At 41.3% G+C, this 26141-nt stretch overlaps 2 protein-coding genes across 3 annotated transcripts in view; one reads left to right on the forward strand and one right to left on the reverse strand.

Annotated features, from left to right (window-relative positions):
- Positions 1-26141, forward strand: part of CXADR (CXADR Ig-like cell adhesion molecule) — an 83073-nt gene that overhangs the window by 4795 nt on the left and 52137 nt on the right. The gene's annotated exons all lie outside the window — the stretch shown is intronic.
- LOC103786192 (transcription factor BTF3 homolog 4-like) lies at positions 310-1703 on the reverse strand. The gene has a single exon (XM_034948170.3). It carries the CDS (start codon positions 1168-1170, stop codon positions 610-612), a length of 561 nt encoding a protein of 186 aa, XP_034804061.1. The 5' UTR covers positions 1171-1703; the 3' UTR covers positions 310-609.

The raw sequence follows: 26141 nt of genomic DNA on the forward strand, positions 1-26141 counted from the left end.
GAGACCAAAAGGAAAGGAAAAAAGGCATTTAGGAAGCAAGCTAGTAAAAGAAGTTCTTCTGGGTCTGACTAGGTAAGTGAATCTAAGGGAACCATACCAAAGATATGTTACCCATTACTCCAGCATGAAGCCAGTGGCAAAATACCTCAAGACATTTTAAACCCAGAGAAGTGTATGAAAAATATGATAGTTAACCAAGCAGATTAAAATCAAACCACTAATGGTAAAAATCTCTTCAGATCTGAAATCCAAGATACTCACTTTCCATTAATTCTGTGTCTTATAGGGGGAAAAGAAAAGTAACAAATGTAAAGATTTTTTTTTTATTTCTACTGGGGAGGGAGGAGGATAAATAGAACTGTTTTCCAATTTGCTCTCCACTGTATACACACATACCCACACACATACATAAGCAAACATACACCAAAAATACCCCAAACAAAAAACAAAAAAACCAGGAATCAAAACCCAAAACACCCTCAAACTGCACCAATACTTCATATTTTGACCAAAAAAATATCCTGGGAGGAAGGCAAAATGCAAAATCAAGTGACCGAAAAATGCTGAACAAACAGCATTATTAATATACAAAATATTTATATTAGTGAACTAGTAACAGGTGATGTTCTCTGTCTGTAAAACTTTGGAACCACATAGCTGATTTGTTAAATCTAGTCCATGCCAGCTTCCAAAAACCATGCCAGCTTCATTCTTTGATGCCTCATCAAAATTTTCTACAAGATCGGGAACATCATCATCCTCCTCATCAATGTCTTCTGGTTTTGCTGCTTTACTGTCCAAGACTTGCCGTGGGAACCGTTCAGCTAACTTCCTAAGGCTTGTTAAACTGTCAGCACCAAGCTGACTTAATATTCCAGGTAGCATTTCTGTGATTGGTTTGGCTTCTGCATGACCAGTAATTGCAAAGGTGTTAGCAGAAAGGGAAGCTTGGACTTTGGGATTGTTGAAGTGAATAACTGTCCCATCATCTTTAATCATGTTCACCTCTTCAATACCAACTATATTATTCACAGCCAGTTTTTTTAGAGAACTCTGAAGCTTTTTGTCATCAGCCATGGCTGTTTTATGTACCACCTTCTTTCTGCGAGCTGTACCCTTGCCGCCTATCCGGACCTGAGCCTGAAGTTTGGCTAACTTTTCTTGATTCATGCTGTTGGCAAATCTGAAGCAGGGAGGGTCCTCCAGCACCAGCACGCGGCAAGAGCAAGATGGCTGCCCGATATGCCCCCTCTTAATCTTTTCATTCCTGCGATTATACCACCATCAGAGGAAAAATGCCTCCCCTCCAAGGCAAGCCTCCCTACATTGGCTCCTTACCCTGTCTGTTGTGGGGTCTCCATCGATTACCAACTTAGCTCACTGCACTAGATCAGAGGACAGGGCCATTACCTATATTCATTGTTGCAGTCCCTGCATGGTCTTGTGGCTCCTGGCAGACAGCTAGTGTTCAGCAAGTCCTTTTTGCATGACTGAAAGTTTTCAACTTCTTTGCCACTAGGCCTGTGTGTATGATAGAGCTCTCTTCAGTTCATCACTCTCTCCCTTCTCATCTAATAAAGATGGTCCTTACAGTGATTATTCCACTAGTCATGTCTGAGTCAGTTTTTAATCTAAAGAAGCTGAGCTTCTGCTTTATCTTTGACCTCGTTCTATTTTCTTCTCCTGCTTCAGTCGCCAAAGGTTACAGTAATGCATGTGCCAAATTGGTTTATCTCTTTGGAACTCCTTGACACCTATTTTGGTTCTTTCCCACCCTGTTGACCTGCGCTTTACTGTCTTCTAAAATAAGTCCCTTAAATGTCAGCCTTCCTTATAGTTTAGCCCATAGTCAATCTTGACCTTAAACCTGGGTGACCTCTTGTATCCATCATGGTAATCTCCCAAGTATTGGTAGTGAATTAAAAATATTTTCAGCTCCCAGCCTGGCCAACATGGTGAAACCCTGTCTGTACTAAAAATACAAAAATTAGCCAGGTGTGGTGATGTGCGTCTGTAATCCTAGCTACTCAGGAGGCTGAAGCAGGAGAATTGCTTGAACCTGGGAGGCTGAGGTTTCAGTGAGCTGAGATCGCGCCACTGCACTCCAGCCTGGGTGACAGAGCAAGACTCCATCTCAAAATAAATTATACGTATACACACACACATATGCACGCACATGCACACACACACATATATATATAAAATATATATTTGCACCTCAACCCACCTCTGCTTTGGATCCTGGGCCACTATTTCCAACTGCGTAACTATTCAACTTCCATTCGAATACCTAACACTCTTCACTCTCCAAGTACACTCACCTGTTAATTAAGTGATACTTAATGTACTGATACTACTATGTGCAAAGCCATGTGCTAGGTGCCCCTACAATAGAATATGACATTGCAAGCTGCAAAAGCTTTGGCAGAATTTTCCAGTCAGATGGTACAGCTTTTGCAAAGACATAGAGATCTGAAGGGTTTGATATGTCTTGGGAGTTGAGTAGTTCAGTGCATGTAAGGCATCTAGCCAATGCTTCTCAAACTTTGTGCATCTGAACGATTCTTACACGGAAGTCTAGGTGGGGCTTGTGAGTTTGCATTTTAACAAGTTTTACATGATGTCACTGCTGACCACGTTTTGTGTGGGCAAAGATCTAAAGGCCGTACTGAGAGCTTGGTGGGAGCTGACAGGTCTGTCAGGTTATGCACCCTAACCCCACGGTACTAAGACATTTGTGGAAGTGTCGAGAAGTAAGGTTATACGCTGAGATTTATTTTATTGAATGGCAGCTATGTAGCAGTTCTCAAGGAAGGTAGAACTGATAGAGCTAACACAGGAATCCTCTGGGATGATCTGGACGTAAGCAGTCCCTGTTGAAACACAGCAGAAGAGAGTTGGGCTTCCGCTTTGATCTGGAAAGCTTTCCTGAAGAAGATAGTAGTGGAACCTGATGTCTGGTTGCTTGAATGAGTAGCATGAAAAAGTTGGAGAGATTTCTGGCTTGAGTGTATGATGATGTCACTAACCTATGGGAAATAAAAAGGAGCAAGTTTTAGGGAGATGACAATGAGCTTAAGTTTGGACAGGTAGTATTTGAGGTGCCTGAGAGGGAAGGAGGTAAAAAAATATCTGATAGGAAGATTGCAACACAGGACTGGATTTCAGGAAAGAGACAGACATTGGTGATACAGACTTGAGAATTCACTGCTGTTAGGTGGCGTCTGTGTAAAGTTAAGGAGGAAATGCAGGTAGGACTAGAAGAGAAGGTGAAATGTGAGGCGGGGGAAACATGAACTTCTAATAAGTACATGAGGAAGCAGCTGGGAGTAAGAAGGAGTGATAGGGGATATAGGAGACCTAGAGGATGAAGGTGTCCTAGAGAATGATGCAAAAGTGAGGCTAGTGGGTTTTAGCACTGGGAGACTGTTGAGAACATTCAGAAAGTTCCCATGGGGAAGACAGCTCTGCAGAGGTGAGAGTGAAGCCAGATTTTATTACTATTATTATTATTTTGAGACGGAGTCTTGTTCTGTTACCCAGGCTGGAGTGCAGTGGCACGATCACGGTTCACTACAACTTCCACCTCCTGGGTTCGAGCGATTCTCCTGCCTCAGCCTCCCGAGTAGCTGGGAATACAGGTGCCCGCCACCACGCCTGGCTAATTTTTTTATTTTTAGTAGAGATGGGGTTTCGCCATGTTGGCCAGGCTGGTCTCGAACTCCTGACCTCAGGTGATCCACCCTCCTTGGCTTCCCAAAGTGCTGGGATTATAGGCGTGAGCCACTGCACCTGGCCAGGTGCCAAATTTTGATAGAGGAGTGGGCATCAGGTAAGTGGAGAGTGAAAAATAAACTTCACATTTGCAGGTGGTTTGACAGTGAAGCTTTGCATGTGTGGCCTTAATTCCAGAGGACAGTAGCATATCCCAGGGGAGAAGGTAGAAGCCAGCAGATAAAGACTCTTAACTTCCCTCCATCTAGGCCTACAGTCTTGTCCACATCATCATTCCACAAAACATGGTATTTCTCCTTAAGGCCAGTTCCTGAACTTTGGACCTTTTGGCTTCTCAGGGATGTCACTCTGTTATCCCATCTATTATATCTGGATTCCGTCAACTTTAACCAAGCTTATTTATCCCTCTTTATATTCCTTTGGTACTGTTGTCGCTTTGCCTTTATGTTTTATTTTTAAATTATTTATTTTTTTGAGACGGTGTCTCTCTCTCTTGCCCACGCTGGAGTACAGTGGGCTCAGGTGATTCTTCTATCTCAGCCTTCAAGTAGCTGGGACTACAGGCACTTAGCCTTATTTTTCTTCTTTCTTTCTTTTTTTTTTTTTGGAGACGGAGTTTTGCTCCTGTTGCCCAGGCTAGAGTGCAATGGCGCGATCTCGACTCACCGCAACCTCTGCCTCCCGGGTTCAAGCGATTCTCCTGCCTCAGCCTCCCGAGTAGCTAGGATTACAGGCATGCACCACCACGCCCGGGTAATTTTGTATTTTTAGTAGAGCGGGGGTTTCTCTATGTTAGTCAGGCTGGTTGTGAACTCCCGACCTCAGGTGATCCGCCCGCCTCGGCCTCCGAAAGTGCTGGGATTACAGGTGTGAGCCACTGCGCTCAGCCTTTATTTTTCTTTATTAACCAGATTTCTGGAAAAAATAGCCTGCATGTACTGACTGCATTATTTTCTTCCATGCCCACTAATTCTTCCATCCTTTGCAATCTAATTTTCATCCCCTTCTACTTCTATGAAACTGCAGTTGCTGTAGATTGCAGTTGACACTGTGGCTACATCTGGTGGTCACATCGTATCTTCAGCCTCTTAAACCTCAGCACAAATAGCTCTATTGAACAGTTTCTTTCTGCTCTTGAGCTATTCCTCATTTCCCTTTGTATGGTCCATTTCCTTCGTGTACCGTAAATGCCAACATTTCTCAGTTTATGGGTGCAGTTACTGTTTATTTGCCTACAGTCTCCAGTACATTTCTAGTCTCCCTTCTCCAACTTTACCCACATCAAAACCATCCACTTAATGTCTCTACACAGACTTCCCACAGGCATCTCCAGCTGATTCTGTTTCACACTCTTCTCTCTCATATTAATTGGCATTTTCAGACACCAAAATGCCCAGGCGAAAATATGAATATCTTACTTGGCCTTTCCTATTTTCCCATCTGCTCATATCCAATTTCGAAGTCATTGTGTCCCTCCAGCCACTACCTGTAATCTAGGTTATACCATTCTCTCTTCAGCTTGTTGAGATGCTTTCATAATTGGCCTCCTGTTGAGTGAACTTTACCCTGTCCTCCAGGCACATCCTGTTACTTACTGCAGCATGTTCTAACCTTTATCAAGCATGCCGATACTGTCATTGTTTTCTCTTGCCAGAATGTACATTTCATAGGTCAGGCACTGTTTACATTGTATTCCCAGTATATGGCACAGGGCATGTTCATTGCATAAATGGGGAAAGTTATGCTAGACAGGAATTCATGTTTGTAGGCCTGGGAAGGACCTAGAAGAGAAAGAGCATTTGAAGATCAAGAATAGATACCTCATGGAAGAGGTGAGCAGGGCTGGGCTCTGTGTCCTGCACAGGTCAGCTTTGTGTCAGCTTTGCCAGGTGTTCAGGGGTGGAGTTTATATCACCACTCACATTTAGTTCTCCTACTTGCAGCCAGTTCTCTCCCCTTCCCTTATTTCCACCTTTCATCTGTCATAGAAGTCATCATCAGATGAGAGTTGATGCTTTGTGTCATTAAATAAAGGAAATAATTGAGGCTGGGAACTTTGGATTCAGTTTATTTGGTGGCTAGCAAGTAGTTGATGTGAAGATAATTATTAAATTAAATTAATTATTAAAATAAGATAATTATTAAAATAATGCAGAAAACAATTAAAAATTATCCAACCAGAATGAGCTTATGGGTTTATCTTACTGTCTTTCATCTAACTTCTGTTTCTTAAGAAAACAAACCTAGTAATCTAGAATAATAATTGTTCAATTGGGTTTGGATTTAGGTTGGTTCTTTTTCTTTTTCTTTTTCTTTTTGAGACAGAGTCTTGCTCCATCGCCCAGGCTGGAGTGCAGTGGCACGATCTCGGTTTACTGCAACCTCTGCCTCCCAGGTTTAAGCAATTCTCCTGCCTCAGCCTCCCAAGCAGCTAGGATTACAGGCGCTCACCACCATGCCCAGGTGATTTTTTGTGTGTGTGTGTGTGTGTGCGCGCGCGCGTGTGTATTTTTAGTAGAGTTGGGGTTTCACCATGTTGGCCAGCCTGGTCTTGAACTTCTGACCTCAGGTGATCCACCTACCTCAGCCTCCCAAAGTGCTGGGATTACACGTGTGAGCCACTGTGCCTGGCCTACATTGATCTCTTCTGTGCCTTCCCATTTGTCTTTCTTCCCTCACCTTATTGCCTCACCCATTCTTTTTTCAGTAGTTACCCAGGGCCAGGCGTGGTGGCTCATGCCTGTAATCCCAGCACTTGTGGGAGGCCGAAGCAGGCGGATCACCTGAGGTCAGGCATTCGAGACCAGCCTGGCCAACATAGTGAAGCCCTGTCTCTACTAAAAATACAAAAATCAGCTGGGCGTGGTAGTGTGTGCCTGTAATCTCAGCTACCTAAGAGGCTGAATCAGGAGCTACCCAGGAGGAGAATCGCTGGAACCCGGGAGGCAGAGGCTGCAGTGAGCCGAGATCATGCCACTGCACTCCAGCCTGGGCAACAGAGCAAGACTCTATCTCAAAAAAAAAAAAAAAAAGTTAGCCAGTTAGAGGCTGGGAGTGGTGGTGCGCGCCTGTAATTCCAGCACTTTGGAAGGCTGAGGTGGGAGAATCACTTGAGCTCAAGATTAGCCTGTGCAACATAACAAGACCTCATCTCTACAAAAAATACAAAAATTAGCCACGTGTGATACAAAAATTAGCCGGATGTGGTGGCACGTTCCTGTAGTCCCAGCTATTCGGGAGGCTGAGGTAGGAGAATCACTTGAGCCCAGGAGGTCAAGGCTGCAGTGAGCTATAATTGCACCACCGCACTCCAGCCTGGGCAACAGAGTGAAACCCTGTGTCCAAAAAAAGTTAGCCAATTAGACTTAAATTAAGCCTTTGAGTTTAAGTTGACTCAAGTTTTTGTAGTTTATTTCAGTTGGTGGGGTGTTTGCAGAAGAAAAGACTTTCTTGATCTATTGATAAAAAAAGGAAGATAGGAAAAGGGAAGGAGATAATAGTAACAATATTTTTAGGGTAAGTGTGAGATCAGTGGTATGGTTCAATTTGTCCTTTGGTACTTGGTGAGAAAAAGGATTAACAATTAAATTAACCAACATTTATACATACTAAGAAAATGCAAATTTCTTTGGAAACGTTAAAATCATTTTCATTCTTTCAAAGATATTTCTTACAAAGTGGAATGGGAATGGTTTTAATTTCATTTACTTCTAAGAAATAAAAGTATGTTAAGATTTTAAGAAGAAACAACATAACTAATTGCAGTTATTTTTTCACTTTCCCATCGTTAGATGTGTGTTCTATGTGAGTTTTAGACATTTTCAGAGGAAGGGTGGATTGACTGTATGTTTGAAGTCCTCTCAAGGAATCTCAAGGGACATACAATGAACCAAATTTGTTCAGCCCCCACCTTTGTTCAGTTGTTGGAGTGACTATCACTTATTCTCTTCAGTCTCTCTCACATGTATTTTAAACACTCGAATACTGGACAGTTCCCATGGGAGATTTCTGTCAAGGACCAGATACAAACTTTTGACTTTGTTTTGTGCCAGGGTAATTCTGTAGGAAGAATTGAGAAGACTCTTAACTTACTCAGTTGTACAGTGGAAATCTGATACTTCTAGAATGAACTTGTAAATCTGGACGAGCAAAATGATCATATCTTATTTTTAAAGACAATTGCACACGGATCTCATTTAGAGCCACTCTCTTAACCTTGGGATAGAAAGGACACATCATATTATTCTCATGTATAGGAAACAAGTCCTAAAGCCGAGGCAATTGTGGCATTGGTGTTAGAACAGTGCTGTCCAACAGAAATATAATGCAAGCCACATATGTAATTTAAAATTTGCTAGTAGCCACATTAAAAGGCAAAAAGAAAAATGTGAAATGAAACAATATATTTTGTTTAACACAATACATACAAAATATGCTTTTTTCCCCATGTATTCAAATGAAAAATATTGAGATATTAAAATGTTTTTCGTACTTTGCCAGAATCTGGTCAGTGTTTGACCTACAGCACATCTCATTTGCACTAGCCATGTTTCAAGTGCCAGCAGCTACTGTATTGGTCAGCACTAGGAGTTTTAGTTCCAGTCATCTTCCACCATAGTCCTAGAACATTTAACCTGAAAAAGCATGGGGGCAGTGTGCCATCAAAACAGCTTTCTCAAATGGAACATGCCTTTGGAATAGTTTTCATGAGATTTTACTTCTAAAATTGTTATTTTTTTTTTTGTCACATAGTATTTGTTTCCTGTTAGCGATGAGCTAAAATAGTTTCTTATTTCTTACTTAATCTCTTGTAGTCATCAATACATTTGTTACAGGCACACAAAATTGTATCAGCTCTCCTTATTCCATAGTTAAAGCCAATCACATCTTGAGTATAAAGCAGAAAAGTATATGCATAATAATTATATTTTTAATTTGCCTAGGGGGGGAAATAAATGCATTTATGGAAAGGTCCAAAAGAAGCAGGATAGAATGGCCCCAGGTAATGGTTGCTGGGGAAATTTGAATTCACTTAGAGTTACTAAAAAGGAATCTATACCAAGATTGGGGCAATCAGGTTAGACATGCTCACAACAGGGATAATTTTCTTATTGGAGTTAACTTTTTCTTCATTAACTTCAGGACTTTTCTATAAGGAAATACACTATTTGCTCATTTTGCTAATAACATCTGTGTCTATTTCTTGGATTTCTTATTTTTTGTGATCACATCTTTATAAGACACTTCATCTGGGTGGGTTTTGGTGTTTTGTTTTTGTTTTTGTTTTGCTAAATAGTCACTTTTCCTGTCTCATGTTAATTGAAGAGGAAGAGAAGCGAGCTGCAAGTTTTGTATGAGCCAGGAGGCAAAGGAAGATTTCCTTATATGGAGTGATACATATTATTCTATGAAGGTGATGAAAATATTCACCATGGCAACTGATCTGCCTTACCCATAATGCAAAATACCCTATTTGCATTTATTTTGCCAGAGAATTCTGAAATTAGGATCTATGTAGTAGAGAATATGAGGAAGGTAATATACTATTTCGGTTGAAAAGGAGAATAATTTTTCTTTTGACTAGTCAAGTGCAGTAGTAAGAAGGGGGGAAAGAGAAGAACAAAGAGTTGGATCTGTAACTGTGAACAATTGACTGAAATAATTCACTGCTTTTAGACCAACCAAGAAGAATAGTTTTGACTAGAATTGGAATTTGAACGCTCCCCCAAGTTGAGTATGTCTGTGTGCTAGTGGAGTGGGGAAGGGTTGAGTCACAATCCAGTTCAGCAAATCTCTGCCAGGATGTTTACTTTTTAGCTCCCCTTATCTGATTTTCCATTGTAAATTTGTATTAAATATTTCTGATGAGCAGCCTCAATTCCTGTGGAAGTTTGAGGGCAAATAAATAATATGTACTTATGGGCAAGGCATTGTAATAGTTGCTTCAGGAGATTTAAATGAGTAACACACCATTCTAGTACTCTTGGCAAGCTTAAATCCAGAGGGAGGAGTCAGACAATTATTCGTGCAGCTATGGTACCAGGCAGAGCAAGGCAGGAATCATAGCAGATATGCTATCTGAAAATGTAAGGTATTCTGATTATTCCTTCCATGCCTTAACTGGCATCTCTAAACCATTTTTCCCTCCACCTTGGGAACCCCTCATCCTTTGAGACTTCTGCCCTTTGCTTATATCTAACTTATAGTTGCTGCTCCTTTTTTATTTTTTTATTTTTATTTATTTATTTATTTATTTATTTATTTATTTATTTATTTATTTTTTAATGAGACGGAATCTCGCTCTGTCGCCCAGGCTGGAATGCAGCCTGCTTCTCCTTGTTGACAGGAAATGCTCAGCTTCATATTCACCCCCTGCCCCAGCATTATCTGGCATTTTAGTATTTACGTTTTACAATGCACTTTTCTAACATCCTTACACCACATTTTCTTGACCTTTCAAATACAGTGAAAGGTATTTTTTAGCAATTTTACTTAGGCAGTGCTCTCCTTATGCTTAGTTCTTTCTTTTTTTTTTTTTTTTTTTTTGAGACAGAGTCTGGCTCTGTCGCCCAGGCCGGATTGCAGTGGTGAGATCACGGCTCACTGCAAGCTCTGCCTCCTGGGTTCACACCATTCTCCTGCCTCACCCTCTCGAGTAGCTGGGACTACAGGTGCCTGCCACCTCACCCAGCTAATTTTTTTGTATTTTTAGTAAAGACGGGGTTTCACCATGTTGTCCAGGATGGTCTCAATTTCCTGACCTCGTGATTCGCCTGCCTTGGCCTCCCAAAGTGCTGGGATTACAGGTGTGAGCCACCGCGCCCGGCATGCTTAGTTCTTTTTTCTTTTTTCCCACGCTAAACCAGAGACCCTTTTTGTGAGATGGAGTTTCGCTCGTTACCCAGGCTGGAGTGCAGTGGCGCGATCTCGGCTCACCGTAACCTCCACCTCCCGGGTTCAAGCGATTCTCCTGCCTCAGCCTCCCGAGTAGCTGGGACTACAGGCATGCGCCACCACGCCCAGCTAATTTTTTGTATTTTTTAGTAGAGACGGGGTTTCTTCATGTTGGTCAGGCTGGTCTTGAACTCCCGATCTCAGGTGATCCGCCCACCTTGGCCTCCCAAAGTGCTGGGATTACAAGCGTGAGGCAGCACGCCCGGCCAACCAGAGACCCTTTAATGCTTAGATCTTCACTTCTAAAATCTTGAACTCTAATGTCATGCCTCCCAGCTTTCTCATTCTGCATCACACCTTCTCCTTAATATCAGTGAGGCCTCCAGAGCCTTCCCCAACTCTCACACCCCTACTGGTCTTCTGGCTACTTTAAAACCAGAATTTCGTCACTAGTCCTGGTCAGACTCCAGCTCCCGTTCCTGATGTGGATCAGTTCTCCGGGGCAGTTTCTTTGCTGCTACTCACGGACTGTGATGCACAGCTGTGTGGCTTGGGGAGGTACTTTTTATTGTCCAATTTGACTGGACTTTTTGTCTTTTTTTTTTTTTTTTTTTTTTTTGAGACAGAGTCTCACTCTGTCACCTAGGCTGGAGTGCAGTGGCGCGATCTAGGCTCACTGCAACCTCTGCCTCCCTGGTTCAAGCGATTCTCCTGCCTCAGCCTCCTGAGTAGCTGGGATTACAGGAGCCCGCCACCATGCCTGGCTAATTTTTGTAGTAGAGACGTGGTTTCACCATGTTGGTCGGGCTGGTCTCGAACTCCTGACTTCGTGATCCACCCGCCTCGGCCTCCCAAAGTGCTGGGATTACAGGCTTGAGCCACTGCACCTGGCTTTTTTTTGAGACACAGTTTCATTCTCCCTCCCAGGCTGCAGTGCAGTGGCATGATCTTAGCTCACTGCAAGCTCTGCCTCCCGGGTTCAAGTGATTCTCATGCCTCAACCTGTTGAACAGCTGGGATTACAGGCATGTGCCACCACGCCCTGCTAATTTTTGTATTTTTAATAGAGATAGGGTTTTGCCATGTTGGCCAGGCTGATCTCGAACTCCTGACCTCAAGTGATCCACCCACCTTGGTCTCCCAAAGTGCTAGGATTACAGGTGTGAGCCACTGCGCCCAGCTGCCTTTTTGAATTAAGTACATTAATAAAGCATTAGAACATTATGTATTTAACACAAAGACAATTTGAATTTGCTTTTTTGTTGCTTATTCCTTCAGGTATTCTAAAATTTATTTTTAAGTAAAGCTTTTAATTGAAGTTATGACATGCACAGAATACCACACAGTTTAGACCATTAATTTTTATAAACGTACAGGGTAGAGCATTGTCACAAAGTGGCCACACCTGCATACCTAGCAACCTGATCCAGAAATAGAACCCAACCCACATCTCAGAAGCCCTGTCATGCCCCTTCCAGTCCCTTCCTTTACTATTTTTCTTTTTCTTTTTTTTTTTTTTTTAATTTGAGATGGAGTCTCGCTCTGTTGCTCATGCAACAGTAGTGTAGTGGCTTGTAGTGGCGAGTGTAGTGGCTTGATCTCGACTCACTGCAACCTACACCTCCTGGGTTCAAGCGATTCTCCTCCCTCAGCCTCCTGAGTAGCTGGGACTACAGGCGCATGCCACCATGCCAGGCTATTTTTTTTTTTTTTTTTTTTTTGTATTTTTTAGTAGAGACGGGGTTTCACCATACTGGCCAGGCTGGTCTCCAACTCTTGACCTCAAGTGATCAATCACCCACCTCGGCCTCCCAAAGTGCTGGGATTACAGGCGTGAGCCACTGGGCCCGGCCTCCTTCACCCTTTTTTCCACTCTTTTCTGATTTCTAACAGTGTAGATTAGTGTTAACATTTTATATAAATAGAATTTTACAGTTTGTGTTTTTTGTCTTATTTTACTTCTCATGTTTGTAAGATTATTCATGTTGTGTAGCTTTGTTTTATTCATTTGCATTGCTGTGTGATATTCTATTATGTGACTGTATCACATTGATTTATTTATTCTACTGATGGACCCTTTTTCCCAGCTTTTTTGCCATTATGAAATAACTACTGTGAAGGCCGGGCGTGGTGGCTCACGCCTGTAATCCCAGCACTTCGGGAGGCCAAGATGGGCCTATCACTTGAGGTTAGCAGTTCAAGACCAACCTGGTCAACATGGTGAAACCCCTTCTCTACTAAAAATAAAAAAATTAGCCGGGCGTGGTAATGCATGCCTGTAATCCCAGCTACTAGGGAGGCTGAGGCAGGGGAATCACTTGAGCCCAGGAGGCAGAGGTTGCGGTGAGCCGAGATTGCACTGTTGCACCGCAGCCTAGGCGACAGAGCGAGACTCAGTCTCAAAAAAAAAGAAAAAGAAAATACTACTGTGACATTATCCTACATGTGTTTTCATGCATATGCACATAAATTTCTCCCTATCAATGGAATTTCTGAGTCCTGTAGGTTATACATAAGTTTCACTGTGGTTGATACTGCCAGTTAGTTTTCCAAAGCTAATTGTACCAGTTGACACTTCGATCAAAGAGTATGAAAGTTCCAGTTGCGGTCAGGCGCAGTGGCTCACGCCTGTAATCCCAGCACTTTGGGAGGTCGAGGTGGGTGGATCACGAGGTCAGGAGTTCAAGAGCAGACTGGCCAGTGTGGCGAAACCCCATCTTTACTAAAAATACAAAGCTTAGTTGGTCGTGGTGGCAGGGCGCCTATAATCCCAGCTATTCAGGAGGCTGAGGCAGGAGAATCGCTTGAACCAGGGAGGCGGAGATTGCAGTGAGCTGAGTTTGTGCCATTGCACTCCAGCCTGGGCGACGGAACGAGACTCTGTCTCAAAAAAAAAAAGAAAAGAAAAAAGAAAGTTAAGAAAGTTCCAGTTGCGCTACATCCTTATCATGGCCTTCTTTCATTTTGACTGTTCTGGTGGATGTGTTAGTGCCATCTCATTGTAATTTTCTTTTCTTATTCTTTTTGTTATGGAAAATTTCAAATATATGTAAAACTAGAGAAAATTATTTGGCACATCCCAGTATATCTTTGCTCAGCTTTATCAACTCTCAGCTCATGTCGGACTTTTTCTGCTGCTCTGTTGACTTTGATTTGTTTCGCCATTCCTCCTCACAGGTGTCTCAGACTTGGACCAGTCTCTAAAATTCTCTACCTACAAAATGTTCAGCCTCTTGTATTCTAAGTTAATATTGTAGTCCCCGTTTGTCATAGAGGATATCAGGTACAAATTCTTGCAATTTCTTGTACTCTAATGTGTAAACTTAATGATAAGTGTGCCAATGTTTACATCTTTCCTTCAATCTCTTTTTGGTTTTTTAGAGTTAAGGTCTCACTGTATTGTCCAGGCTGGTTGAGCAAGTGATGCTCCCTCCTTGTCTCCCAAAGTGTTGAGATTACAGGCTTCAGCTACGGTGCCTAGGGTCTAATAAAAGGTGTCTTATTCCTGATATTTGTTTTTTGGGTTTTTTTTTTTTTTTTTTTGGTGGTGGGGGACAGGGTCTTTTTCTGTCACCCAAGCTGGAATGCAGTGATGCAGTCACAACTCACTGCAGCCTCAACCTCCCAGGCTCCCACCTCAGTCTCCGTAGTAGCTGGGACTGCAGGCATGCACCACCACGTACAACTAACTTAAAAATTTTTTTTTTAGAGATGGTGCCTTCCTATTTTGCCCAGGTTGGTCTCAAACTCCTGGGCCTAAGCAGTCTTCCTGCCTCAACCTCCCAAAGTGTTGCTATTACAGGTGTGGTGAACAGGTCCTTATTGACAGTTCTCTAGGTCTCATTCTTTTTTGAGGGCTTGATCTTTTAGTCTCTGGTGTTTGGCTATAAGATTTTTAACGTCTCCTATTCTATTTGCTTTTTCCTTTTGACTTATAAATGTACTCAATGTTTCCCATTTCAAAAAGAACCTTTCCTTGACCACATATCATACACTGTCTATTTTCTCCCCTCATCGAGAACAAATTTCTCAAACTAGTAGTCATTTCTGTCTTTGCTCACATCTCTCAAGCACTGTGGTCAGATAATATCCTGTTGCAGCTCCCCAAAACCTTCACTAAATCTGATTTGGCCTAGGACACCGATGATGTTCTAATTGCCAAATCTAGTGGATACATTTCAGTGTCATTTTTTTTACGTAATAAATTGTGAGTTCTTCCTAGTGGAAGGCACTGCTAAATGCCTTTTAAATATAAAAGATGACAAGACATAGGGTTATGTATCATAGTAGAAGTATTAGGCTTATCAGATGACAGTGAATTGCCTACTAGCTACTATTTATTGAAGAGTGAACACCAGGATGTGCTGCAGCTGTTCTAAGAGGTTTACATGTGTTATTTAATTTCTCCAATGAAGTAGGCATTATTATTTTTAATCTTCATTTTAGAGAGGAAAACATCTAGTCACGGAGAGGCTAGAAATTGCCTGTGGCCAAGCGTTTAGTGAGATAAATTTGAATCTGAACCCAGATCTAACTTTAGAACTCCTACTGTTTAAGAAATGTCTGCATTTGTTGGGAGCTGGACTCAGAGAACTCCTGCTAATGCCTTTGAGATGTGGATACAGGGGAGGGGAAGAAATGATTGTCAGGGAAGGCTTCTTGTTGGTTGATTGATCAATGGGCTAGAATTAGAACATACTTAGTTAGGTCTGAAATAGATAATTTAGTTCAACACCCCTAATTTACATTTGAGCCCTAGGGAAGCAACTTGTCCAAAATCATACAGAGCTTTTTTGTGTAATAAATTTGGCAACAGTCAGATAACCTAGTCTGACATTTATTTTTCTGTTTTTCCAAAAAAAGAAAAAGTTTCACCCAAACCCCTGAACCATGTGCCACCTAAAATGCTACTAGAAATGTAGCATAGAAGAAGAGTATAAATTCCAAACATTTCTCTACCATGGTGATTGGAATAGGACTTCTAATAATGCACCCATTGTATTTTATAGTGACTTCAGAAATGAAATCTTTATTACTGTTGTATGATGTTCGTGGATTGACTTCTGCATACAGAGTGAGTGTGGCTCCAGAATCAGTCGGCCTAGATTTGAATCTTGCTCCTTCAGTAGCTTAGATGTGTCTCAGTGTGTTTGTTTCTTCATTGCAAAACACGGATGCATAATATTAGTACCTTTTTCTTGGAGTTGTTATGAGAATGGAAAGAGTTAATACGTGTAGGGCATTTTGAAAAGTGCTTGGTCTGTCATAAGCACTCAGTAACTGTTTAGTTGCTGTTTATTGTTAAGGTGATGGTTTCCCCATTTCTATTCCAGTTTATTTCCTGGGGGCCTGCTTTTTGATTTCTTATTGGGGATAGGGAGCTGGGAATTGATATTTGAAAAGTACAAAGAAGAGCAAGTGTGTATACTTATGCCATTTCTCATTGTTACTAATTTATCTTGCTGTATTAATTTCCTTAGCTCTGAGTACATATTAACAGTCTATACTGAGTAACACTCGTGGGAATTAAAGAACTAAAACTCCTAGACAATGAAGAGCATAATTTCTACTTCCCTGTATTTTCTTCTCTTTCTCAGCTATATATATATACATATGTATATATATATACATATATATGTATATATATTTTTAAAAATATATATATATATATATTTTTTTTTTGAGATGGAGTCTCGCTCTGTTACCCAGGCTGGAGTGCAGTGGCGCGATCTTGGCTCACTGCAACCTCTGCCTCCGGGTTTCAAGCGATTCTTCTGCCTCTAGCTGGGACTACAGGTGCCTGCCACCATACCCGGCTAGTTTCTGTATTTTTAGTAGAGACGGGGTTTCGCCATGTGGGCCAGGCTGGTCTTGATGTCCTGACCTTGTGATCTGCCTGTCTCAGCCTCCCAAAGTGCTGGGATTACAGGCGTGAGCCACGGCACCTGGCCTTAGCAGTATTTAAAGCCTTAGTTGGTAGAGTTAATTAGTGTTAACATATTTAAAGTGTTTTTCCCTTCTAGAAACTGGGATACTCACTATTTAGATGACTTTCAAATATTGCTAATCTCAAAGCAACTTCCTGGGAAGAAGAAAGGCAAAGGTTGGAGTTAGGGTCTGGCAGAGGGGGAAAGGAAATGGTGCAAATAGCATGGTGGTCACCTTTTTGTATAGAGTTTAGAGTATCTCAGTGACTTGCTAACCTAGACATCTATAGTATTTGTAATTAAATGCACAAAATTACACTTGTCTTTATCAATCTTCTTCTTCATTTTCTCGAACCTCTAAATCTACTTATAAATCTTTTAACATACTAGTTCCTGATTTGTCTAACTTATTTTCTTCCTTTCTTTTTTTTTTTTTTTTTTTTGAGAAGGACTCTTGCTCTGTCACCAGGCTGGAGTGCAATGGTGCAATCTTGGCTCACTGCAGCCCCTGCCTCCCAGGTTCCAGTGATTCTCCTGCCTCAGCCTCCTGGGTAGCTGGGATTACAGGCACATGCCACCACGCCAAGCTAATTTTTGTGTTTTTAGTAGAGATGGGGTTTCATCCTGGCCAGGCTGGTCTCAAACTCTTGATTTCAGGTGATCCGCCTGCCTTGGCCTCCGAAAGTGCTGGGATTATAGGCATGAGCCACCGCGCCCGGCCTCTAACTTATTTCTTAAAGTTGCTGTAGTGAATCATTTTTTGACTATTATTGAGTGTGTGTTTTGACACAGCGTCTTGCTCTGTTGCCCAGGCTGGAGGGCAGAGGCGCAGTCATGGCCCATTGCAGCCTCAGCTTCCCAGGCTCAAGTGATTCTCCTATTCAGCCTTCCTAGTAGCTGGGACCACAGGCGTGCACTACCACACCTGGCTAATGTTTTGATTTTTTGTAAATATGAGCTCTCACTATGATGTACCCTGCTTAGATCTACCATGCCTGGCTAATTTTTTTATTTTTTTGTAGGTATGAATTCTCACTATGTTGCCCAGGTTGGTCTTGAACTCCTGGCCTCAAGTGATCTTTCCTCCTCAGCGCCTCCGAAAGTGCTGGGATGGTTACAGGGGTGAGCCATATTATTGTGTTTTTATAGTAAGTCTTCTGATTTCTATGATTCGAATTCAGCATTCACATTCAGAATGTGTTCTCCCTTTAAAATAGTAACCCTTATGACGGGTTTTGACATTTTTCACAAAGCTCAATATTAAATAAGTTCTTCATAACATTTGGTGTTAAGGTCATATCCCCTTTCCAAGCAACCGAACAAGCATGTAAGACTTTGGAATATAAATTTAAGTTCCTCTTATTGGCTGGGCACGTTGGCTTACACCTGTACTCCCAGCATTTTGATAGCCCTAGGCAGGTGGATCGCCTGAGTTCGGGAGTTCAAGACCAGCCTGAATAACACAGCGAGACCCCATCTCTACAAAAAAATACAAAAATTAGTGGGGCATGGTGGCGTGCACCTGTAGTCCCAGCTACTCGAGAGGCTAAGGTGGGAGGATGGCTTGAGCCCAGCAGGTGGAGGCTGCAGTGAGCCAAGATTGTGTCACTGCACTCTAGCCTGGGTGACAGAGCCAGACTCTGCCTCCAAAAAAAAAGAAAACTTCTCCTGTTTTTATTTGTAAAACTTTTCATTTTTTTGTTAATTTCTTTGGAATGGCGCCAGGTATTTTGAGAAGAATCATTTATCAGTGTGTAATCTTTTTTCCTTTATTTCATCCTAGAGATAGCTGAAAGATAACAACTCTTTTCGTCTATAGAATGAAGAATCCGTAGTTGTGATTTTAGAGTATCCACAATAAAAGTTTTTCTTAACATACTTCTTGTATGTCAACAACTATACATAAAGTAGCATCAGTGTTCATTTCTTCTCAGATTTGCTAACATTTCTCATCAAAAAATAAGTATCCTGTCTTTCCTTCCATCAGTATGTGACCAGGCTCGCTCAATTCCCTGAGCTGTTTCTCCCATGTAGGCTTCATTGTTCGGGTTCTTTGCTTCTCTGGATGCACAGTCACCCCAGGGCTCCCTTCTCATGCCTTATGGTCCTCTCTCCCATCACCGGTCTGCCTTCAGATAGCTCCTTCATTTCACTTTCCCTCTACTCTGAGCTCCCTCCTTCTACTTGTCCAAGGCTGGAAGGGAGAAGGCTGACTGAATAAGTCTAGGGACACACCCTCCAGAGAGGAAGCACGTTCACTTCCAGTTAAGTTAGTATGTGCTTCAGAATAGGGACATGTAAATACCTAGAGGAAATGGATAAAACAGAGGAGGAAGCAATTAACACTGCCTGTGGGGATCAGGGGAACTTCTGAGATGAGCTGACAAGTAAAGTGCATTATTTATTTTTTTTCTTTTTGAGACAGTGTCTCACTCTGTCTCCTAGGCTGAAGTGCAGTGGTGTGATCTCAGCTCACTGCAACCTCTGCCTCCCTGGTTCAAGCAATTCTCCTGCCTCAGCCTCCCAAGTAACTGGGACTACAGGCGCCCACCACCATGCCCAGCTAATTTTTTGTATTTTTAATAGAGACGGGGTTTCACCATGTTGGCCAGGCTGGTCTCAAACTCTTGACCTCAAATGATCCGCCCGTCTCAGCCTCCCAAAGTGCTGGGATTACAGGCATGAGCCACCATGCCCAACCTAAAATGTATTTTGATAAATGACTAGAGGTGCTCTCTGGGGACAAGGTGGAGTAAGAGAGAAAAGGGACTTTTGCACATAGAAGGAAAAGCATATGCCAACAGTGTTCCACACATGTGGACTGATTTGTCTTTTTCCCCTTAGTGCCTCCTCTGATTTGTTGTTTTTATTATTGGTCCCAGACCAAAACAATCTCACTGTTGTGGTTCATTTTGTTGTCAGTTTTTTTCACTATTTGTAAATGTACCGTCATTCATTCCTAGTGCAATTTCCCTTCTCTTATACAAAGGCACTTGTGCCTGTGAACATTGTTTTGCCTGCCACTTCCCTCAGAGATCCCAAAATTGTTATCTGCTTACCTCCAGGCATCCAGACTTGCCTGATTGCTGTTTTATTGTTACAACAAAGTGCTTTGTTGACTGCTTAGATGTCAAGACAGATTATGCAGTTATGCAGTTGCCTAACTCATAATTCATAGCTCCTCTCTGTCCCTGCTTGAATTCTACAGTGAGTCATGATCTTTAAAATCCCTGTGTATGTGCCATCACTGATCAGGGTTTACATCTAGTATCTTTCTGGGATAGGTTAAAAACACAGAAAATATGTTTCAAAGTGTTCCTTTTGTTTTGTTTCCTCAGTGATAGAAAAAAGAAAACCTTCATTCAACAAATGTTTGTTGAATGCCAAGTGCCCAAAATTTTGCTCTGCTAAAAAAAAACCAGTGATGATCAAGAACAGCATGAGCTTTGCCACCAAAGTCAAATGTGAAATAGTCCCTGGAGGCAGAGGGTGAGCGCAGTTTCAGTAAAGTGAGGAAAGTGCCCGTGATGAAAGCATTGTTAGTGCTAGTCCGAGGAGTAATTAGAGGACATACGTTCTGGAGGAAGTGGCTGAACTGAGACCATAGTAAGCCTAAAAGGTGGGATGGAGCAGAAGAGGAGGTATCTTTTTTTTTTCTTTTTAAGATAGAGTCTCTCTCCGTTGCCCAGGCTGGAGTGCAGTGGTGCGACCTCGGCTCACTGCAACCTCCACCTCCCAGGTTCAAGCCATTCTCCTGCTTCAGCCTCCTGAGCAGCTGAGACCGTAGGCATGTGCCACCACGTCCGGCTAATTTTTATATTTTAGTAGAGACGGGGTTTCACCGTGTTAGCCAGGATGGTCTCGATCTCCTGACCTCGTGATCCGCCTGCCTTGGCCTCCCACAGTGCTGGGATTACAGGTGTGAGCCACCGCGCCCAGCAAGAGGAGGTATCTTACACTGTGCTCGTGCTGAGTGAGGCGAGATGATGATGGAGATGATGATGGCTGTATTATACTGTGGGAGTGGGAAGTGGTAAGAAGCTAAAGGTGCTAGAGGGTGGCTAGTCAAAGGACCTTGAGGGAGAATTAAGGTGTCTGAATCAATGAGGAGCGACCAGAGATTGTCAGACATGTCAGTGACGTCTTTTTTACAAAAGGAGTTATAGGCTGGATGCAGTGACCCATGCCTGTAATTCCAGCATTTTGGGAGGCTGAGGTGGGAGGATTACTTGAGCCCTGGAGTTCAAGACCAGCTTGGGCAACATAACGAGACTGCAACTCCACTGGGAAAATAAAAATAAAAATAAAATTAGTGGGCATGGTGGCACATACCTGTAGTCCCAGCTCCTTGGGAGGCTGAGGCAGGAGAGGATCCCTTGAGCCCAGGGGTTTGAGGCCACAGTGAGCCTTGGTTGTGCCACAGCACTTCAGCCTGGGCAACAGAGTGAGACCCTGTTTCAAAAAAATAGATAAATAAAAGCAATTATATAGAGAACACTCTGGGTGAAGTATGGAGAACAAGTTAAAATGAGAAAGTGTGGTTCCAGGGAAGCCAGTTAGCAGGCTACATCCAGGCCACATGAAAGATAATAGTGGCCTGGATATAGGTAAAAGTGGTTGGATTTGGAATGTATTAAAGAGGCAGAATTAATAGGACATAGTATGCTTTGAATGAGTGAACGTTGATACCCTGCTGCCTTTCATTTTGTCTCCAGGTTTGTGCAGATGATTGGTGATGCAGCTATTTCTTGCATCTGTGATCTTATGCAGGGATTGATTGCCAAAAGTGTTGGTAGTAGGTCACGTCACTGAGATAAGGAGTTCAAAGGAGAAATTTAGGGTTGTGCTGGGGAAACAAACAGTTTGATCAAACATCATCTCAGCTTGCTGCCACTGGTCCCCCTGCCTCCAAATCAAGTATGTGGGTTGAATTATAAAATTACCCCCATATTTTCTTGTGTTATTAGAAGTCTTCCAGCCCAGCTTTAAAACTGTCGCTGGTTTGTGCTTTCCTTATTTTAGATTCTCAGGGGATCTACAAGGATATCCCTATTACCTAAACAGACTTCTTCCTGCTCTTGAATTTTCTTGTCTCATATCCTCATTTTTCTTATTTCAGTGCCTTTATGATCTTTCACTTCCCTCTTCTCCTTCCACATTAGTCTGGATTAAGTAACTGGTATTATTCAACATTTACTTGGATTTTGCATAAGAAGCAGTTCTTTGATGTCATTGTCTGTAATGCCTGTTCCACAGGTTTTGTAAGGATCAGATGAAATAATTAAAGCCCTTTGCATAATGCTTGACTTACAGATAAGCAATAAATTTAAATTCCTGTGCACTTCTGTATATTAATGTACATAATTTTTTTTTCTCCTGAGAGGGACCATCCAGGCAGTTCCCTCGTGTCTTTATTGGCTAATGGATTGAAAAGTACATTTTTCCATCATTTTGCGAATTCCCAATATGTTTAAATCTTCTTGAGAATTTCTGCTGAAATCATTAACTTCATGTCCAGTTGAACAGTATACCCTATCCATGATGAGAAACTTCACTGCTCTATATGCAGTCTGTATTAGTCTGCTCAGGCTGCCATAACAAAATGCCATAGACAAAATACCAATACAAAATACCATAGATGCCTTAAACAATAGAAACTTGGTTTTTCACAGCTCTGGAGTCTGGGCAGTCCAAGATTAAGATGCCAGCAAGTTTGGTTTCTGGTGAGGGCCCTCTTCCTGGCTGGTAGACAGCTGCCCTCTCCCTCTATCCTCACGTGGCAGAGAGAGTGCTCCGGTGTTTCCTTCTCTTAAGCGGATGTCAGTTCCATCTGTTCTGGGCTCTATGCTATGGCCTCATTTAATCTTAATCACTTCCTTAAAAGCCCTACCTCTAATACAGTCACATAGGAGGTCAGGGATTCAACATATGAATTTTGGGGGGGACATGATTTACTCTACCGCCGTCCCCCAAAAGTATTTTTATTCTATTAATATATTTATTAGTATACATTATATGTTTAATGTTATGTTCCTTTTGAAAGACCTAATTTCATTCGATGGTTGTATTTGCTGTTGGGTGAATGGAACCAAAGGTGAAGGTGGCAATATTTAGTCATACTTCTATTTATATGAGTGAAAGTCAGCATTACTCCCCAGAAGCCAAATTTTAGTAGCATCTTTTTGCTGGAGGGGACTGGCTCTACCTGATCTGTTTGTCCTTGCTCTTTGTCTGAGGTAGGTGAGCTTGAATTTCTTACTCTGATTTTCCTGACTGTTGTTGGACATTTAGGTTGTTTTCAGATGTTTTTGTGTTTCAGAGAGCATCAGTGAGTAATATCCTTGTACATATGAGCTGTTCAGTTATGAGAGTTCAGCTGCAGTTCCTAAAAGTGGATTAGCACACTGACATTTCACACGTCTTCTACTGCGTTGACAGTAGGTTGTGCTGATTTACTTTCTGTGTTGCCACAGTTTCCAACACTTTTGCCAAGATTGGCCTTATTGAATTTTTTTAACCACCGTCAATTTTATATTTGAAATACGTTACGTTATTCTAATTTATATTTATTTAATTATAAATATGGTTGTGTGCTCTCTTGTTAATCTTTTTTAAAAATAGACTTTATTTTGTACAGCAGTTTTAGATTTACAGCAAAATCGAGCAGAAAGTACAGAGTTCCCCTGTACCCCTTTCCCCCATGCACCAACATCTCCCTCGCTTGTCAACACGCCCCCCACCAGAGTGTACCTTGTTAGGATTGATGAACCCGTATTGACATAACATTACCACCTAGAGTCCATAGTTTACATCGGGGTTCACTCTTGGTTTTGTACATTCTACGGGTTTGGACAAATGGATGACATGCAGCCACCATTATAGTATTACACAGAAGCATTTCCCTGCCCTAAAAATCCTATGTTCCGGCCGGGCGCGGTGGCTCACGCCTGTAATCCCAGCACTTTGGGAGGCCGAGGTGGGCGGATCACGAGGTCAGGAGATCAAGACCATCCTGGCTAACACGGCGAAACCCCGTCTCTACTAAAAATACAAAAAAAAAAATTAGCCGGACGTGGTAGTGAGCACCTGTAGTCCCAGCTACCCGGGAGGCTTGAGGCAGGAGAATGGCGTGAACCTGGGAGACGGAGCTTGCAGTGAGCCAAGATCGCGCCACTACATTCCAGCCCAGGCGACAGAGCAAGACTCCGTCTCAAAAAAAAAATCCTATGTTCCACCTATTCTCCTCTTCCCTCTTTCCCCTGCATCTGTTGATTTTTTTTTTTTTTTTTTTTTTTTTTTTACTCTCTGTAGTTTTGCCTTTTCCAGAATGTCATATAGTTGTAATCATACAGTGGCTTTTTTCACTTAGTAATATGCATTTGTGTTTAAGTTTACTCCATGCCTTTTCATGGCTAGAGTATGCATTTTTGACTTGGTATGCAATACTACAGAAGTAATACTATGTTCTTTTCTAATCAGGAGGTACATAATGTCCATTTGTTCTGGTGAAGGTAAATGTGATCGTTTGATTAAGGTGATGTATACCAGATTTCTTCACTGTAAAGTTACTACTTTTTCCTCTGTAATGAAAGTGTTTTGTGGGAAGATACTTTGACATTATGTAACAAATGCTGTTTCTCATCATAGCTTTCAGCACCAATTTTCAATATTTTGCCTGAAACAATTATTACTCTGTTTTTGCCAAATGGTGATTTTTTAATAAGATTTTTAGTATAGTTAAATTTTTGTCTTCTTCCATAGCTTTTGTGTTTTTCTCTTCTACTTTTCTCTAAGGCTTTCCTCACTCAAAACATTATTAAAAATTCTCATGTTTACTTCTCTTTTTAAAAAACTAGTGGTAACATTTCACGAGCACTTTCTAATGTTTATGACTTTAAGATTGCCAGAAGGAAAAGATCACTGAAGACCACCTAGGTTAACAAACAGCTTAAATTTGAAAAAACAAGTGAAAGAAGCCAATGCATGTTATCAGTTCATAACATTACCTCCCTTCTAGAAGAATAGCTTCTTCCATTCTCTCCAGTTTGCTTCCAATCTTATAGTGGAACCAGATCTTCTAAGGCCGTAGTAGGAGGTGACATCAAGGGCTAAAAAAATACTCTTTGATGAACTCATGTCACTTTGATGCTCAGATATAAGTCAGACTGTGCAGAAGAGAAGCTTTAAAGATCCAAGTGATTTAGAAACTGGAGATAAGAAAAGCAAGCAGAAAACTGGGAAATGTTATTTCAGTCACTGCCAATATGGGATGTGGTTCCGTCTGTTTATTTACATAATATGATCTAGTGCTGTGCACTTATTAACTAGACTGCAAATACTTGCAGCTTAATAATGTGCCGCATATTTTATCACATCCTGAATTATAAATTTGAATAAAATTGTAAGAAGATTTGATATTTGATTTACCTTTTAAACCGTGTTTCAACCTGCAAGTAGTTTGCAAGTTAAATTGTTAATCTACTTGCTGCATAAATAAAATTGGGCAGTATTAGGAAAGATGCCCAGGGCCGCTGCGTGAGACCAAGTGTCTGTCTTTTGTCTTTAATTTGTGTCTGTTGCGTACTTCAGCACTTGAAAAACTATTCCTCTGTGAAAAGAGGCCCTTCAGTGTTGCTAGGAAACCCAGGAACTGTTTTATATGATCTCAAGATTTTAATTCATTTCTAGTGTAACACAGTGAAGAGGAATTGAAGGCTTTAACCATTTTTTGAAAGAAAAACAAAAAACAAAAAAATCTAAAAGTCATTAAAAAATCGTTTTAAAATATCATAAGCAGCATACTCATTTTAAAAAATCTCAGAATAAAGCAGAAATGGACAGTTGTCTTCCTTAAAATCCTAATTCTCAAAAGTAGTTGCTGTCAACAATTTGACATTTATCTTTTTAGATTATTTTGTTACACATATATGACTATTTTAAGGCAGTTTTTTAAAATTAATTTTTATGTATCAAACGAGAAAGAAAGATAATATAAAAACTAAGTTGTATTTTATTTTGATCACTTTGTATAGTGTAAGTACTGAGAGCATGAATTTGGGGGATTTCAACTTTTACAAATGTAGGTGTCTAATTGAAGTTATTTAACATTTTTATTTGATTTCTACAAAATGAAAACTCTAAAAACACACAGTAACCAGGAAGTTTTTATTGTTATTGATAGCAATTTTTTATTCTCACTTATATATTCTTAGCTCCATATTTGAACTATTTCTTGATTCGTTTTGGAATGAGATTTTTATTTTTAAGGGTACTTAGATTACTCTTATATTATTTGATGCATGATGTGTTAATAACCAAACTAAATTTCTGAAATTGATCAAATTTATAATTCACTCATTAATTCTTTTCTGTTATGTGCAAAGAACTACAGCAGGAGATAGAGGTAGCCTCAATTTTCAATTTATTTTAGCCCTAATAGAGCTAATGATTTAATAGTAAATCAGGGCATGCATTTTAAAAGTTCGCAAAAATACAAGGTAACATGGGAAGAAGATAAGTTTCTCAACATCTAGGAAGATGTGACAGGCCAGGCACAGTGGCTCAAGCCTGTAATCCCAGCACTTT

The sequence above is a fragment of the Pan paniscus genome, chromosome 22 (assembly GCF_029289425.2).
Source record: "Pan paniscus chromosome 22, NHGRI_mPanPan1-v2.0_pri, whole genome shotgun sequence".
Taxonomy (NCBI): Eukaryota; Metazoa; Chordata; class Mammalia; order Primates; family Hominidae; genus Pan; species Pan paniscus.

Bases quoted from the DNA above. Each gene is read 5' to 3' on its own strand.
- LOC103786192 (XM_034948170.3), bottom strand. From the start codon at position 1,170: ATGAATCAAGAAAAGTTAGCCAAACTTCAGGCTCAGGTCCGGATAGGC.